Raw genomic sequence first — 18,984 nt, 5'->3', positions numbered from 1 at the left:
TCAGATGGTCACGCCGAGCCAGACAGCAGCTGCTCCACAACACAAGAGACGCAGACTCTGAACAAGTCTCCATCTTATCTAACTTCCAAATATGAGCACGTTTCACCCTGCATGGTACCCTATTGAACGAGCCACCAAACTCACAGTCACTGGGGAAAAGTGCTAGTGTATCACTTTGCAGGCTAAACAGCTAATGCTAAGCTGCAGCATGTGAAAAAAAACATGTAAATATAGGTGCATGTGTCACTTTGTGTGCTCCTTCAGCACCACTGACAACACACTGTCTGCCCATGACAGAGCAAATTTGTTTCCATTGTCTGTTGTTCCCTAGGGTGCAGCACACAGGGAGGCTGCTGTAGAAAATAAAAAAGGAGGTGCTGCGTGTGATGCTTCTACCAACTGGCACTGAACTCCCTCACATCAACAAACACAATATTTCTAAGCTGATAAATAACAGTCGTGATCTTTCATGTCGTTCTTGAACACACCCATTAAATATACAGTGCAACAGTGGAAAAGGTAAGTGAAACAGTGTTTTGATAACTGGTTGAAGATCAGATCAGATCACATCTCATGACCAGTCTTTTCAATCTACTCCTGTGCCTGTATGTCTTTACCTTACTTTACTCACGTAGCTACCAGCCTTTAACTGCAGTTGCTAACTGAACGTGAATCAGCACCACGGACAGCGCTCTAAGCAGCTACACCTGTGCTCCCTCTTAGTGTTGAGACTGTACTGGAAAAGGAAGTGCCCCTCTATTGGTTCCCTCTGTTTATAATTATTATGGTATTATGACACCTGGATACATCACGACCCCTTGTGCCAGCGAGAGGAAGTTAACCAATCAGCTCACTCGATTTGGGAGGTGTGCAGGGCAGCTCCTCTGCGACTTGTAGTTACCCATAACCCCCTCCTGTGAGTAGGACCGTATAGACGTGTACCTACATAATTTCTCCTTTATGCACAAGAGGAGCAATTTTCATTCAGCTGATTGGGTCCAGTGTCCAGCCCTCGTAACTCATCCAATCAACCAGTCATCAACAAGGAGGAGGTCTGCAGGTGCATGGTGGGGTTTCTGCAGCCTGAAGAAGCATAGGGTTAGCTTAACAACCAGCTGTCAGTCAAACAAAGATACGCCCCTCTATCCCACTGCAGTTAAAGGAGCATTTCTGATATTTGAGCTTCTTTTTTAATCATAAAAAACTAAATGCAGGTTAAAAACAGGTCGACGTAGTTTTAACCACAAACACAGATGTCAACATGTGATTTCTATTGGACTTGAAGTCAGGAACACACAGTACGAGGGCTTCACCACCAGGTTGTTCTGCATGCCCTCCACCGGATCATGACAAACCCGGGTTTCACTGTTTTATGAAGTAGTGCCAGCCCTGACACACTGCACAGCCAAAAAGTGACCTGCAGCATCCCTGTCAACAGCAATCAGGCCACACACACACACACACACACACACACACACACGCACACACACACACACAGACTGGCTGCCTCTGCACAACATGTTTCTGATTTGGATTTCTGGATCACAGGAGATGACTGAAGCCGAGCTGAGGTTCTGCTATGAAGAGAAACCGAACCTGCCCGAAACCCAGCATCAGGAGAAGCCTGAACCAGGCCAGGGTGTCGACTGCTGGGACTCTGCACCTGCCAACAACAGGGCCTCAATGGGCCGTTTCATTCATGTCAACCCGGTGGGCGGTTGCGCTGTAGCACAGCACAAAGCGGCGCACATCCATCCGGAGCTGCGCTGCTTTCCATCTCAATCCCGGTATGGCACTTCCTCTGGCCGCCCTGAGGCCACTCCTCAAAACGGTGAGCAAACCGAGCGGCGACGGTCCCCCCGTCCCCTCAGCTCAACAACAACAACAACAACGACCACGCAGCCGTTCCCGAGCGCGCTGCTCCGCAGTACCGCGGCGCGCTGCAGGTGTCGGCGGACACAGCGGCTTTTAAGCCGAACAAGAGGCGAACTCACCGGCTTTCAGCAGTGATGTTGCTGCAGGCTGGAGGTCCGCTCCGCCGCTGCCACACCGTCCTCCATCTTCCCTGTAGCGGCTGCTCTCTCTCTCTCTCTCTCTCTCCCTCGCCAGCCCCTCCTTACTCCCCCCGACAGGACACAACCAGCAGCCTGTGCACTGTCACAGCTCTGTAAGACACTTGTGGGCTGCAGCTTGTGCATTAATAATAATATTAATAATAATAATAAACCACTCGTCAAATATTAGCGTGTTATTTCTCAACATGTTACATTTAAAAGTTCTCTTAACATGTTTTAGTTTGTGTTTTTTTGCACAGGCCACAGACGTTTTACACAAGGCTTTAAGTTTGGACAGGAGTCCACCATTTGAATTAACTGGACATGGCTTAGAATAGTACACACCTGTTTACATATAATATAATGTCCAACAATTCACAGTACAAAACAGAAGAAGTCTGAAACCATCAGGTCTCTTCCTAATGCTCGGGTGGACAGACATTCAAAAGTCCTCTGCAGAAATGAAAGATCCTGCCAGAAAGGCAATCATCCATGAAGACGACCATGACCTATTACCATCCCCATGGTTGAACATAGCCAACTACTGCAACTACTACAACACCTGCGCTGATGGTTCACCTTCTTCCAAAGCCTTGTCTTGTGCTTCAGTGGTCCACTTCCCATCCAAACTAAGCTGGAGAGGATCTGTCAGGAAGAATGGGAGAAACCGTCTAAATCCAGATGTGAGATTCTTCCGGAGACTTAACCAATAAGCTGGAATTACTGCCAGAGGGGCTTCTACACATACATTTACAGTGCAGTGAAATGTCCAAAAATGAAGGGGTATGGAAAGACTGCATTTAAAAACATGTTGTTACAGCTAATCAACATCACCATATGGTTACATTTCCTTTCCAATCTACACTGCATAACATTGAGGTTATGCAGTGTGTAAGAGTGGGAATAGTCAAAGGCCATTACCTGTGACTTTATCACAAAAACAGTTAAGAGTATAGTGGCATCTCAAATATGGTGAACACACACACACACACACACACCAGATAAAACACAGCAGATCAAACAGTTCCCAGATGAGCTTTATTTTCTTAGTAAGCAGATGACACAACACTGAAAGTGAAGATAAAATACTCCATAAATAAATAGAAAATTAATGAGATGCTAGGATTATTCATTAAGGACATACCCTCAACTGAAGTCAAGTGAAGAATAAATAAAAGAAACACAAGCTACATTATTTTTTAAAAGCTTGTTGAACCTCTAAAAAAAAACAAACATTTCTGCATAGATAGTCTTGTATTCAAAGTTTTGTGTTCTAGGTCTGCAAGGATGTTAAAATACCCACCACCCGTCGGTTGCGATATGCACCCCTTCATGATGAACAAACCTAAAGAATGGCATGGCTCAAAATCTTCAAGATTATCTATGTTCATGTACACAGTGATCTGAGGTGATAAAACATCTTACGACATACAGATGTGGATAAAATTGTTGGTACCTTTCCTTTAAAGAAAGAAAAACCCACACTGGCCACTAGAAGAACTAGAAAATGATAAAAAAGTAACAATAAATAAAAAAATTACTGAAAATTAACTCATGAAAATCAGACACTGCTTTTGAGATATGGTTCAACAGAAGTTTAAAAAACAAAACAAAATAAAATCAACAACAACAACAAAAACAAAAACGAATGAACTAAAATGAAATGAAACAGGCCTGGACCAAAATGATGGTAGCCTTACTTAACTTAACTTAACATAATGTTGCTTCATTTTTGCGTCTGGGAACATAGAGCTGATGTGAGTTGCCAAATGTTCCAGTTTTGTCTCACCTGTCCAAAGCACACTCTCCCAGAAGCTTTGTGGCTTGTCAATATGTATTTTCTCTTTTTTAATGATTTGCTTACAACAGTGGAGTCCTCATCAATCATTTCTATTAAGTCCACTTTGGCTTAAACAGTGACTGATGGTGTGATCTGACACTGATGGACCCTGGATGATAACCCTGGAGTTCGCCTGTAATCTCTTTGGAAGATGTTCTGGGCTCTTTGGTTACCATTCATATTATCTGTCTCTTCACTTTGTCATTCATTTTTCTCCTGCCAACCTCCCTGGACGTGGCTGCTACAGTCCTGTGGATCTGTGGAACAACTGAATAATATGTGCAACTGTAGTCACAGGAACATCAAGCTGCTTGGAGATGGTCTTACAGCCTTTAACTTTAACACGTTAGTCTATCGTTTCTTTTCTCTAATGTCCCGACACAACTCTTTCCTTAGCTTTCTGTGGTCCATGTTTACTGTTGTACACACCATGATACCAAATGTCAATTCACTGACCATTGTGTGTTTTTCTTTCTTAACAGAACCGTACCAACAATTCTGTCCATGTAACTCTTGCACTGTAGTTTTCTGTAGCAGAGCTGAGGACAACATGGTTAATGGGGACCTAGGCTGTTCTAGCTAGCCAGTCTGTGCACAATGAAGCCTAGTGCAGCATTTATTGTTCTGCTCAAGTCTGCTAAAGGAGGCCAACCAGTCAAACATCTATACATAGAAATGATGGCATCAAACTAGTAACAACATCCCATAATGAAAACAAAACAAAAAAGGACCCTATCAGATCTGCAGTCTATTTTTTCGCAGTGACTATCTGTAATAAAGCTTACTTCAGATTTGTACAAATTTCAGAATAATTCTCAGTACAGATGGATGCTATCACCTTCACCTTCTACTTGACAGAAGGGACCAACTGTGTAGAAACAGCCTGTGAGAAACTGAAACACTACAAATAATTTCTTAATAGATATTTGGACCCTTTTGATCTTACCTTTATTTTTAACAAGCTAGTTACAGAGCAGCTAGGTCTACTGTTGACTAGCTGGAGGAAATAAAAGTGAAAACAGACCTTCCAGTCAAAATCCCATTAGGATTTCTAACTTCAACAATAATAATAATATTAATAATAACAATACCTTTTCAATTACTTTGTCGACCGACTTACTTGGTGTGTTAAGATAAACAAGGTAGCTTTCTATAAAACATAGCATTATTACTTATCCAATATTTAGGTACAACTTGAGGCGACTCAAAGAGTCCTTGAACAACAGAGGATTTAAGACAGCAGAGATCACAGCTACAACATTTAAAGAATGACTTTAGATGAGGGCATTCATGAGTTTTATGGGTACAGACAGGGCCTGACATTAACATTTTTGCTCACCAGCCACTGTGGCAGGTGATTTTCCAAAGTTAGAAGAAATCATGTTTTATGAATAAAGTTGACCATGGTTTGCTAAAATGTGCTCGAACCAGATTTACAACCCAACATGAAGTCTATTAAGACAGAGACATAAAAAAAGAGTAGCTTCTTATTGCATACAGTAAAGGTAGTGCTGGGGTGTAGAACATTGATTGAAAACATAAAAAGTAAAAGAATAGGAAGGCAAGCTGTGACAAGTGAGAACTGTTAGAACCATTAGAGCTGTTATCACAAATGTCTCTTAAGTTTCTTACATTAAATAAAGTGCTTCTGTCTGGGACTTCGGACATTCTAAGACCAAACCCTGGCCTAAAATCAAGGCTTCCTTCATATTCCTTCCTATCATTGTCATTTATGACACATGCTTAACGACCAGCGGATCACCGTCGGCTCAGAGTGGATGACACATGCACACACATTGGCATGAACAGGTTAACGTTGCAGGCACACCAGCTCCTAACTTATTTGAGTGAGCATTAGGACCGTCCCAGCACAAAACAATCGTCATTGTCTGCTCTCCCAACATCAGTTTGGCTGAGTGTTGGGTTTTTCCACTGTGACCATCCACTGGCAATGTGACATTTCCCGGCTGTGCTCAGTGTCAGCCTCGGTGTGGAGTGTCATAGTGTCACATGGCACTTAGCTTATTATTTCAGATGTAGTGTCACTTATTTCAGATGCCTTTTGAGAAAAATTCAATTAAATTTCAACCTGCCAAAGTGGCTAGTGCAAGTGACTGCGTTTCCTGCCACTGCTGAAATCCACCTGCATTTGGTGGGTTGGTGGGTGTTAATGTCAAGCCCTGGATACGGACAATATCCACATTGTGATCATGCAAGTACTCGTTCTGCTAGACTTGTTTAAGGGTGGCTGTAGTTTCTCAGAGGCGTAAAAATGAATGAACTGACTTTATTAAAATCACAACTCCTTTTCAACGTCTATTAGCTTGTGCTGTAGTGGTTGTCAATTTATTATAGAATATGACAAGAAATCAAGGAACGATGAAAAAAAAGAAAAATCTTAATGAGACAATGCATTACGTTGATAACAGAATGTTAGCCCAGAAGGAAGGTATCAGCTCTCTTTAACAGCTGTTTCTTCAAAAACAGCTTTTATATTGTCATTTAGCAATGATTGACTATTATTATCATTATCAAAAGTGCTGTTCAGTGTCCACCTGTGGTTCACTACACATCTGTAACAGATGAAGTTGTTGCAGTAACGGCAGCATGTAGCACCAGTGAATGTCAGGGAAAGTCCCCTAGTACTCTATCCTAGCATCAGTTCAGCTAAACTGGTAAAGCTAACATTTCTCTGCTTATTTAGTGATTCAGGTAGGCAGAAAATATAACTTAAAGTTAGCTCTGAATAATATTTCACATAACAAACATCCTTATTTCTGCTAGCTTCTAACTTTTAGGGCTTTCTGTTGTACGCTACTGTAACCTAGCACTTAGCTACATAGTTAATACTTACTGACTATATTCAGCAGTAAAATGAGACCAGGAGCAGCAACCAGGGGTCAACAGAAGTAGAGATCAAGACAAACTGACACAGTTAACATAGGTTACAGCCTTCAGAATGGAAACCAGAGGAAGCTCAAAAGAAAAAGAAAAAGAAAAAAGAAAAGGAGTGCGACTGTGCTTAAATGCATTTGCAATAAGTGAGGGCTGAGTGAATTTGAACGCAATCATTTAAACTACCATCACCCTATTGTACTGTACTTTAGAAGGGCCCATACTGAACTTTTTAATAAAAGCATTTTTGTTGCTCACACTTCTGCGTCCATTGCAACAATTCCCCACTTCTTACAACTAATCACTTCATAAAACATGGAATGATGTTGACAATTCAAAATAAATGGAGTTTCAACTATTTATACATTTCATTTTACTGTTTCATGAAGTCTTATTTATATTCTACTGGCTCTTTTGGCATTCCATATAATTAGGTCCAACAAGTGTTATTTTTATATTTCGCCCTGCTCTCACTTCTGCAAAGACACTCTTCCTTGTCCTGTGGAAGTACTTGGTGAAATATCTGAACGGAAAGTAAGTAACATGCAAATGAATGCCAAGGCATTCAAAGCATGGCATTATAAACAAACAGTGGAAATTTGACCTGAGGCATAAGAGCAGAATCTACTAGGACTGCAATCCAACAGGCTGTTTGTGTGTGTGCAGATTTCCATTCTGAAGGGGGTACTGGCTCAGATGAAGCTCACAAATCCAGATGTTTCTGTAAAAAATCCCACCCCCATCCTCTCTACTTAGTGTCAGGACAAGACAGTAACACTAGGCTTCCCTAGGACTGCTCTCTAAAGTCAGCACTATAGGTGGGCAAGATGATCCTAAATCTTTGTCTAAAGGCAACTTCAACATAAAGAAAGGATGGGGCTGTTCTCTCAAGGCTGCTGACCAATGACAGTGTCTAACCATTTCTTGTATGCCAGGGCGAAGCGTCTCTGCTCAGGGTTTGAGCACCTGTCCAAGATACTGCTTACAAAGCTGTGCTCAGAGGGCAGGGTAGGGGGGCTGGGCAGCAGGACGCCTCTCTTCAGTCGCTTGCTGTCACGCGAGTCTGCCAAGGAAGCGCCATCTACCTCCATCGGTTCACTAGCATGCCTCTGTCCGTTCACACTCTCCTCGTGACCTGCACAGCTTTGATCCCCAGCTTCTGGCAGGACTGGATCGCTGTCCTTAAGGTGGACAGACTCTATGCTTCCGTTGGTGCTGCAGTGGTGATGGGATTCCCTCCTCATACTGTGCCACAAGTAGAAGACATGCCGCCTGCAAGCAACCATACATTCAGCATCTTAATATTCAAATGCCCTGCATAAAGACACAAGTTCAGTATATGGGCACATGGTCCAGCTATTGTAGTGTATTTTTGGACTGAAGTTGTTTTTTTCCCTACACATTAGGCTAAACTCTTGATTTCAAAAGGTGCACTAATGGGTCTAAATACTTTTGGCCATACACTGTCAAAGCTGTAGCTATCATGGCACTAAAATTAATATTAGATAGATATTAGATATTAGAGAGATAAAGTTCCATGTTATCATTTAAAAGTTCCTAAAAGTCACGGCGTGATTAATGAGGAAGAGCAGGAGGACATGCAACTCACCACATATCACCTCTGACTAATAACCTTTTTACCTGTCATCAAGCGATGCTTTCAAATCACGTCTGTAACAGCTCTCAGCCATCACAGAAGTTACCAGAAAATTAGTATTTACACCTAAAACTAAATGTTTCAGCTTGACATAAAACTGTTGACAGGGTTTGACACCTCTTGGCTAATCCAAGCATAATTGTAAAGGGCAGACTTCAATGTGAGACAACAAATTTACTTTTAGTTTACACATTTAGGCTTTTCAAGGGTTTGGGCTTGCAAGACTTATCTGATGATTTGGATCCTAGGTATATTCTAGGATCCCTGGAATACCGATTTACTCTACATAAACAAGGTAAATTGCTAAAATAGTTATCTGATTAGATGGAACTGAATAAATGCGTTTTTAATAAATGCCCAAATTCATTACTTTTGTGTCTGCCTATGAATCAGCACCTCACTAGAATAGGCATGTATTTGATCTTAGCTTTTTATACTGTGGAATGTGCCTCTTAATTGTTAAGAGGTAAATGGCTCTAGGTTACACTTTCAGAACACACAGGAAGTCTCAGAATAGCTTGTTTATTGGAAAGTTTCAGTTTCTTTATGTGATGAGAAGCTGTAACTCAGCAATGTAAAACTCTTCCAATATGACTAATCACATATCACCACTTTTAGGAGATGTAAACAGACATGAAGTCACCCGCACCCTGAGCAATTATTAAACTTAAAAATTATTTAGACTTTCACGATGTACCATATCCATTTTTTTTATCCTTTATTTTTTTTCTTTTAAACTGTAGTAGTTAGTGCAAAATGACAAATGCCTTTAGCCCTGTGTCTCACCTGTGACTCCAGAGTGTCTCGTGCCCAGGAAAAGACTGGATCAGGTCTGAGCACAGCTCCATCTCCTCGTGGAAGAGTAGAAGGACTGTGGTGAAGCTGAGCTGCCTTTCCTCCTCACCTGCTACCTCAGCCCCTTGTGGCTCCCCATTAGCTTGGACGTGGCTATGATGGTGGGGACTGCCGATGGGTACTGTGCTGGACTGCTGATGGTGTGAAGAGGTGGCGGCAGTGGTGGCGGCAGTACAAGATGGTGACTGGGAGACCCCGGTAATCAGCTCACTGAGTAGGAACTGGCGGTAATGGAAGCCACTGTGGTCGGACACGTGCATGGACACCCACAGGCGCATAGATGACAGCTCATCATGTAAAACCTGTCAGAAAACATGGGAATGAGAACATGTGTATGTACATATGTGGGAGATAATATTGTCAGTTTCAGGTGAGTTTCAGTAAGAATGCACTTATTACACTACTTTGAGTCTCAACCTCCTGTTTTGGAAAATGACACATGGTCATAGCATCAATACAAGCTACAAACATTAGTAGGTCAAATACACTTAAAGGTAACTAGATATTCACAGTAGTGGATCACAACATATAGAATTTTGAATTAAAAAAATGGGAGTGATTAAGAAAGAGCACTGCGCCTTGCAGAGGTGTTTCTGTGATTTAGCCTAGCCTCAGTGATGCAGTGCACAAAATAACCTGTTAGTTTGTAAAGTTCAACAGCACAACCCAAACTGCATCTTCCAAAAGAATCACTTTAACAGTGAAATATTGGTACTTTGTGTGATTACCCAGTAGCTAACATTGATGCCCTGGGGTGCTTCCTGAAGAGAATGCTGAATTTGTTAAGGTGATGAAGCAAGTAGTTTCAACAGAATCATGGACCATGCCTTCAACATTCATCAAGGAAACAATCATTGCAGGACTGTAGGTGCATTAGTTTGAGCTTTATGTACCTAATAAACCGCCAAAATATAGTATGTAGATATTTTGACCACAAAAAAAAAAAAACAAAAACAAACAAAAAAAGCACTTCCATGTTGTACCTTGATGTTACCCTTGGCCATGTGTTGTAGCACCCAGATACGATGGGACCAGGCATTGTAGTTGCTGGGATAGCGGCTGGCGGCATCTGAGCACACCTTCATCTCTTGGCGCAGCGTCCCGGCCAGATGGTCACTGAGCTGCTGGCTTCTCTCAGCATCAGCCGGCTCTGCTTCACCTTGGTGCAGCTGCTGCTGTTGTTTTGTGCCGTGCCCCACAGCAGAGAACTGACGTAAGATCTGTTGCAGCACCCAGCGTCTACATGGATACACAAACTGAACTTGAACTCACAGGACAGTTACTGCTACACCACTTTTTATGAGACAATTTATCCATCAGTAATTTCACTTCCATCTGCTGTTGGAATGTGAGTTTTATTGAGTAGTCCTCAAAGACCCCATGAAACAGGGTAAGGAAGTACAGCTGAGACTAATGGAAATTGTGTTAGTAAGGTAATGTGCAAGTAATTAACTTTTTGTGCTGCATCCATGGTACAATTTGCTTTTACACTGACTGACCAAATGCAGCAAAAATATGAGAAACACATCAAATACATGAATGAAAAGCCTGTTTCTTTGCAGTTTTACCGGTGGATCCATGTCTCTGGACTCTTAGGGAATTTGGTGAGAGCCAGCTTGCCCAAGTAGAGGTCCTTCTCTGGATTAAGAACTCCACACTGCAACAGCTCCTTCCTGCAACAACAGTTAGACATAAATTAGCTTTAGCCACTCTTGCTTGTTTTTTGTGTTTAGCTCTTTCAAGGGCAAAGACAATAAATGTCTGATTTGAAGAACCAGTATTGCTGTAATTGTGTTGGAGGTGGCCACTTTGCCTGGGTGTAGCTGTACCTGACGTTCCATGCGGTGGTGAAATCTGGGTTGAGGAGCAGCAAAGTGCAGGTGATATCCACTAAAGCTGAGGGGCACACAAACAGGAACCGTTAGCTACTCTGATTGATTAATGTATATGATGCATGTCAGGACTGAACTCAACACATGAGGTGCAAAGAACTATGGCTCTCTCTAAAGAGAACCACAATACAACAGTAATGAGGCACTAATCAGAACAAAGATATAAAACCCATTTCTAGAGCCATTAGTGTTCTCAGGAGTTTGGTGCCAATAATATCTGTGACATGAAAGAAGTTTGAAACCACCAGGACTCTCCCCAGAGTAAGCCGCCTAGACAAAATGACTAGCCTAAGCACACTCGCTCATAATAAAACTTCATCTCATTTAGAGTTGGGAGGTCAAAGGAAACAATATCCATCAATGATGATGAAGAAAGGATGTCATTGATGATGAAGAAAGGATGTGTCATTTCCAATTAGAAATGTTCTGCTTCTGCTACAAAGCTGCACATTCATCCAGGCAGACCTCAGGTTGTATACATGGGACACATTTTAAGCTAAAATAACACATACACACACATTGAAAGGGAGAAACAAGATAACATGAGTGGAGTAGTCCTCACAACATTAGTAAATTTTGACCAACAGAAGTCACACGACTGGTATTGCAGCATTACTGCCTTCACAGAGGAGTGGATATTAGAGCTTGCAAATGTGAAATATCATTTGGGCACCTGCCATGTGACTCACACACATAACACTAAACTATTTATAACCACTAAATGGTAGTGTGCAGGTCATGTGTTTAGCCTGTGCTGATGCTGCATTTACTGGTACAAAAGGCAAACATTGCTGGTATAAGGTTGTTTTTAGAGTCAACGCCACCAAATCACCAAAGACTGTTTGTGCGAGAAGATGCTCCACTCTGTTAAAACTGCTGTTAAACTGCAAGTAAACGGAAAACTCAGGGAGCCAAAAAAAATAAATCAGGACATCCCTATTCAGGGGAGGCATATCCATGGAGGGTGAAATCTTTGGACCCATTGTCAGACCCTACACTGGTGCAGTGGGTCCTGAGTTCCTCATGATGCACGACAATACCCGGCCTCATGTGATGAAAGTATGCAGACAGTTCCTGGAGGATGAATAAATTAATACTACTGACTGACTCCTACTCTCGATCAAATAAATAACACCTCTCAGACATGTTTTGGCCCATCCGATGCTGCCAGGTTGCACTTTAGACTGTCTGGGAGCTCAGTGATACCCTGGTCAACATCTGGAAGGAGATAACCCAGCACACTATCTGTCGCTTATGAGAAGCATGTCCTGATTTACCTATGTTGTCAGGAATGCATACAAGAACTATTAGAATAAGAATTATTATAGTAATAATTTTGACCATATCACCCAGTCTCAGAGTAAAGTACTCAAAAGAGTAAATCTGATGTATTGAGAGATGAGACAGTGAATAATTTATTATAGTAAATGATGAGCATGTTCAGTTACCTTCCCTGTCCAACCAGTGTTTGCGCTGGCGGTAGAGCAGCAGCTTGTTGTGGACATATGGCAGCAGGAACTTGACACACCAGCTCTCAACACCCAGCTTGTTCTCTACCAGCACAATAGGACTGCGGTTGTAGCGGGCCTCTGGACATGGGATCACACCGATCTCATCACTGAGGGTGGAGACAATGAGAGTGAGGGTTGGGAACCATTTTTACTTGTTAGATTAAAACTAGGACACACTGATCAAACACATTGCGTATCACATTTCGGGGTATGTCTTGATAGTTTATGAAAGACATTTTGCACATAAGCTGAGACACAGAGCCTTTGTCTTTTAGTTATTTCAGGTCTCAGGCCTTGTTATACACTCTGATGAGATTCTAATTATGGTTGTTATTCTATATTCACTTGAATAAGGGCCTGTGATGCTGTTTCACCCAGTTTGTGCATAAGCCCACTCACTGCAGATGTAGAACATCTGACCTACTTCTATCTTGTGGGATAATGCTTTCATTTCTTGTTACATCGCTGTCTTTTTCCAACTGACATTACCATTAGCACAAATACAATAACTTCGCCGATGGACATAGAGTTTAACTACTCTTGCTAGTTGAGCCTAGAAGCTACGTGTACATGTGATTTGAGAGTGTGAATGTGAAAAGATATTTGTGTTCCAGTGTTAGCTACCTATGATGCATTTTACAAGAACTTGAAAAGAACAGCCATTGAGATTAGAAGATCTGAAAATATGGTGCTGCAACCTCGTCCCTCTGTGACTACGGGCAAGGCTCAGCTCTTCCACACAGTGTAGAGAATATGCAGGAGAACAGGTAGAGAACAGGAGAGGACAGATTTTACTAGTTAATCAGTGTATGTTGTTTTGCTTGACTTGTTACTATTGGGGTGATAAATACTTTATCAAAATAGTGTGCAGCATCAGAACCCTAGAAACAAAGACCTCTGAAAGTGAGAGGTAAAAAAAAACATCAATCTGAAATTCTCCAGGTGACATGATTCATTACTTAAGGAGATGTTGTCACTCTCTCTTTTCTAAATCCACTCTGCAGAGTGCGTAACATGAGGCACCATTTCTCACAGTAGCAGCACTGGTGAGGCATTTAGGCACAGTACGGAATGTAGGTCATCTGTATTGCCAAAAAACAACAACTTTGTTTTGAAATATAATATGTGATTGTTTCAGCTTTTCAAGAACTGTCACGGAATTGCTGAAGAGCGTGTTGCTAAAACATTAACTAAAAGTAATGTCACTGCCAGTGCTAGTAGCAAGCAATAGCAAAATACTATATCAGCAAAAAATTTCTGCAAAAGTCAAGTGGTAAAGGATCTTTTTACTAGGGTTTCAGATTCCAGCTCTGGGTTTCTCTTGCTTGATTTCAATGGGGGTTTTGAGATCATTATATACTCCTCGATCAGCTGGAATTGAAAGTTTTCTCCAGCCCGGTTAATGGTTACAGTCAATCAGCTTACTGCTGCACTCTTCATGTTACTGTCTCTACTGTTGCACCCTGAGTTTCGCCATCATCCCTTTGTTTTTTTTCTGGAAACCTTGATTCAGAAAACATCAATCTTTAATATATGAAAGTGCATCATTCAAACTTGCAACCTAACTAAGTTAATCGCTTTTTGTTAACAATAAGGGATTCCACCAGGTTTCTCTCAATGATAACTGCTATGTAGGACAGCTGAACTTCACATAGTATTTGAGAGGCTTACAGACACTTCCAAAACGGAAAACATCCTCGGGTGTTTCGGCCATGATCGACTTGACTAATTCTTCGCAACTAAAAGCTCTGCCCAATTTGTCACTTTAATTTTAAGAGGTAAAGTAATGTTAGCTCGTGAAAGCACAGTGCTATTAGCAGCTAACCCTGACGATGGTGTAGCTACCACTAACTACAGAGAAAGAGGCAGTCGCAAACACGACAGCCCAGAGAGACAGTAACTGAGACCTAATCAAATAAAGACATAAGACACAATTTAATTAGTTAAGTTCATTAGTTGATCGGACCATTAGTGAGCTAACGACACCGGCCCGGGTGGATGTCACAGTTTGACAGCCGCCTCCCTACATCAAAAGATTAGCGAGGCATCGTAACGAAGTTACACGAACTAATGCACCGTTTATTCTATTTTGTTGTACACCAGGTAGAAAATAATACAGTCTGGAATTGTCCGGAAAACCCCTTGTATGCATCTATTTAACACAATAAAGAGTTACGCTGGCTGACAGCACTGTCAACTTTTCTCTGAACTGCTCTGATTCCAGGTGGTAGTCCAAGCCCACATAGCTGAATAGCAGGAGCTGCTGTTTGGATTAGCGTCCCCTGAACGTGACAGACACCGGCCCGGTCCGCCTGGTTTGTTTACAGTAAACTATACTTACATGTTGGGGTTTCTCTTGAAAGCGTTGGTGATGTCTTTCACAACTCTCTGGACCAAGACGTCCACCTCCTCCTCCGACTCCGCCATTTTTAGAGCACCGAATGACGTCACAGTGACGTACTTAACTATTTCCGGGCTAAAAAATAGTACGGAAGCCCAGGTGGGCAAAGTAGTACAGTCTGTAGTTGTAATGTTAGAAATCTGGCTGTGTGATATTTTTTGAAATTTAATCAGTTTAAATAACGTTATCTACAATAAATAATTTTAAATCACATAATATGAAGAGTGCATTTTATGTTAGCTGTAATGTTTAGTGTCAGTAAGTAAATTCAATACGTTTTTGTGCTTTATTGTGCTTTGATCTCAGTCACAGACACAGTTCTGTGCCTCCCAAACAGCAAATCAAAGTCTTTCAAGAAGTTAAAAGGCTTCCATAACATATTTTACACAATAAAAACTCAAATTTGTGGGTGATTTTTTTTTTACAAACTATTTCGGCATGATACTCCTATATTATTTGTATTATTATATTATTTACAATGACATTAAACTGTTTAAAGAGCATAGAGCACAATTTAGGAGTTCATCATTGCAGTTGTGTTTGTTATATCTAAGGCTATATGTTGTATTATTGTGGTTTCAGGCTAGTTTTAGGTTTCCCCTTTGCCTGTTTCCCAGATTTATCTATTTTTCTTAGGTTAATCCTGCTTTTCTGCGCTTTTGGCTCCAAATACACCCTTCTGAAATTCAGAACGGGATATTTATACAACACTTAAACAGGCAACTCTTTCATGTGGTCTACTATATAAAATAAAAAAGTCTTATTGAGGTGTTTAGGAAATGAAACAGCTTGATAGCCTCTCTTTGACTCCCCTACATAAAATTCAGCAAAGCCTGCGACTTCACTTTCAAACAATGTTACGTAAGAGATGAAAAGCATCTGTGGAAAAAGTGTCTTATCCTAATGTGGGGAACAACTGTGGGGGAGTCTGAAACTGTTTACTAGCCAGAAACTGTCCGAGCTAATGATTCAGTGTGCTTTCTTCTATTGTTTTAAGCAATGAAAACCAGCACAAAGAACATATTGATAATCTTCAACACAATACACAAGTTGTGGGAATTATCTACACCCAAAGTCAGGCCAATAACTTCTGCATATGTTCTTTTTAATGTTTATCAGTAATGGAACTTTATCATACATCTTACCACTGTTATTTCATTCTATGCTGTCTACTTGACATTGCTTCATACGCAGTTGGGAACCACTAAGACCTATGTATTCATGTGCAGCATATGAGAAGACTGTAAACTCTGTCTCCACACTTTGAAGTGCTGCTGCTTTGTGTCCTGCCTCCATGTTGCTGGACTTTTTGCTTGATGCACTTGTGACTTTGGTAAGACAAACAATGATATTTTTTAGTTTTGGTATCACTGGTGGCTTTTATTAGCTTTTCTTTTCTCTGCCATCATGTTTATTAATGAAAAGAGACTTTAAACCTCGTTGGTATGGGATTAATTTAGAGAGTAAGTCTTTGTGTGGTGCAATTTATCAATTCTCAGTGTTTACCATGCACTAAATTTACAGCACTGTCTGTTTAGGTGAAGTGCTGGTTGCTCTTTATTCTACTGTTTGTTTTAATATCATTTACGCTGATCAGCCACAACAATAATTAAAATCAACTGGTGGTTGTAATGCTTTGGTAGACCGGGCTCAGCATGGGAAAACTGTAATGTCGGTCATGATTGACAGAACACACAGTGCATTACAACGTGTGGGGCTGTGTAGCTACACACCTGTCAGAGTGTGCATGGTAAGCCCTGTCCACCACAACAATAAAAGCACCAGGTAGTTTCAATATTGTGGCTCATCAGTGTACTACTTTATCATGTTAAATGATCATTTTAGCCTTGGTTTTAGATTTAGGAGATATTTTCCATATTCTATGTCTTAGTTATGCCACTATAATCAGAAAACAGGCAGACAGCCGGAAAGCCTGCACTTAATCCTGCCTTCATTGAAAACAAAAACTAAACAAAAATAACAAAAACAACTGTGCACTGTTGTATTAAATAGATACATGAAGTCATTTCTGGCTAACATCCTTGAAATGTGGTCTCCAACAAAATGGGATTTGTTTATCTCAGGTTATTCCACAGAAACTGCCCATGATGGTTCTGGACAACAAGAGCTGTGCACCAGTTCTCAGTGTCCTACTCTTACTTTGACACTGTTAATCACCTGTCTGTATTCTCTTAGCTGGGCATCTTTGGTAAAGCTCTCAGCTGGCTGAGGCCCTATCTATCGTGGTGAACCTTCAAGGTATTTTGGTAGAGACAGGTGTCCTGCTAGAAGCAATTGTACATGAATACAGTACAGTATGTCTTACTATGCTCATGTATAATTTAACAAATTCAATTCAATTCAATTCAATTCAATTCAGTTTTATTTGTATAGCGCCAATTTACAACAGAAGTTATCTCAAGGCACTTTACAGTGTAAAGTTTAAGACCTTACAGAAAATATTTATACAAAAAATTATAGAGAAAACCCAACAATCCCATTTGAGCAAGCTTTAGGCAATAGTGGAGAGGAAAAACTCCCTTTAGAGGAAGAAACCTCCAGCAGAACCAGACTCATAGTGGGCGGCCATCTGCCTCGACCGGTTGGGGTGAGTGGAAAGAGAAGAGAGAAAAGAACAGCAGGCAATAAGACAACAACAAGCAGCAAGAACATTGGGCAGATGAACTGGATTCGGGAGATGTACAGCTCCAGGCCGAGGATACCTGCAGAAAAGTACAGACAGAGGGAGACAGAGAGGAGGAAACACAACTACAAGAGAGAGAAGACACAAAGTTAATGACATGAAATGGTGGCATTTGCATTGATACAGGAGAAAGGAGAGAGGAGAGGAGCTCAGTTTATCGAGATCAAATCTCTTGCTATGCTGATGACAACCAACTCTTCCTTTCCCTTCCTCCAGATGGCTCCACTTTCTCAACGCTAATCTCTTTTCCTCTGACATCTCCATTTAGATGAGAGGAAAAGCATCTTCAATCCAAGACAGAAGTTCTAGTCCTCCTAGAGAAACCCTCCACAACACCAGCATAAACTTAGGGCTACAGTTATCAACTGTGGTACTCCAGTGCCTCTGACTTTGCTTGTTTTCCAACAGTCCCTACACTTACAGCTCCTGATTGGCTGAACACATGCAATCCAGGTAATCAGATGTGAGTAGGGCAGAGATAGTTGAAAGGAAAGTGGCTTTTGAAGACCATTATTGGCCACCTTAGGGTCTGCACTGACTGTCCTCACAAAGTCTGCTAGAAGTTTGGGTACCATCCACGATCTCCAGTTACTGACTCAATTCAACTATTGCAATGCCCTACTATCAGGACTACCAACATGCACAATCAGATTTATCCAGATGATCTGAAATGTAGCTGATCAGGCAAAAAGGGCATGCCACATAATAGGTCATACATTTGGGAGTTTAAATGTAAAAATATAGCAACAGTGCTAAAAACTATCTTCATTTGACCGTCCGTCTTCAGTCATCATCATTACAGACAACAACTACTCAGTAAGCAGAAGCAGACTGGTATTACGTATTGGGATGTGATGTTTTTGAACATAACCATAACCAGATGTGTAATATGTTTCCACAGTAGGTAACTACAAAGTTCTGGGCTCTGGGTGTATCCTGCAGGGCCTGCATGTATTTCACATTAGATGTTTCATTCCCTGAAAAAAACAGTCATTTTGAAACAGGAAATAGTGGGATAGACAGGGATGTAGTGGAGGGGGAATCCAGACACAGTGCACAGTTCAGCCCTCTATTTATTTCCAAAGTGTTTCAGATAGATTCATTCATTTCTAGTTCATCTCAGGCAACACATAGTTGCATTTTTTAACCAAGGATTTAAATCCACCCTCAGCTGA

At 41.2% G+C, this 18,984-nt stretch overlaps 2 protein-coding genes across 4 annotated transcripts in view; both read right to left on the bottom strand.

Moving 5' to 3' along the window:
• apba1a (amyloid beta (A4) precursor protein-binding, family A, member 1a) overlaps positions 1–2,080 on the bottom strand; it is a 30,924-nt gene extending 28,844 nt beyond the window's left edge. For all 3 annotated transcript variants that reach the window (XM_026344303.1, XM_026344304.1, XM_026344305.1), the window contains exon 1: positions 1,995–2,080. The gene's annotated coding sequence lies outside the window, so the exon portion shown is untranslated. The remainder of the gene's footprint in view (positions 1–1,994) is intronic.
• Positions 2,081–3,637: 1,557 nt separating this feature from the next.
• Positions 3,638–15,155, bottom strand: ptar1 (protein prenyltransferase alpha subunit repeat containing 1). The gene is made up of 7 exons (XM_026343824.1): positions 15,046–15,155; positions 12,642–12,811; positions 11,131–11,197; positions 10,870–10,974; positions 10,285–10,540; positions 9,233–9,603; positions 3,638–8,061 (listed from the first exon to the last, which is right to left on the bottom strand). The coding sequence occupies exons 1-7, from the start codon at positions 15,129–15,131 to the stop codon at positions 7,677–7,679; spliced, it is 1,440 nt and encodes a 479-aa protein (XP_026199609.1). The 5' UTR covers positions 15,132–15,155; the 3' UTR covers positions 3,638–7,676.
• Between the last annotated feature and the right edge of the window lie 3,829 nt (positions 15,156–18,984).

This window comes from Anabas testudineus, chromosome 9 (genome assembly GCF_900324465.2).
Source record: "Anabas testudineus chromosome 9, fAnaTes1.2, whole genome shotgun sequence".
Lineage (NCBI taxonomy): Eukaryota > Metazoa > Chordata > Actinopteri > Anabantiformes > Anabantidae > Anabas > Anabas testudineus.
This window is presented reverse-complemented; position numbering and strand designations above follow the sequence as displayed.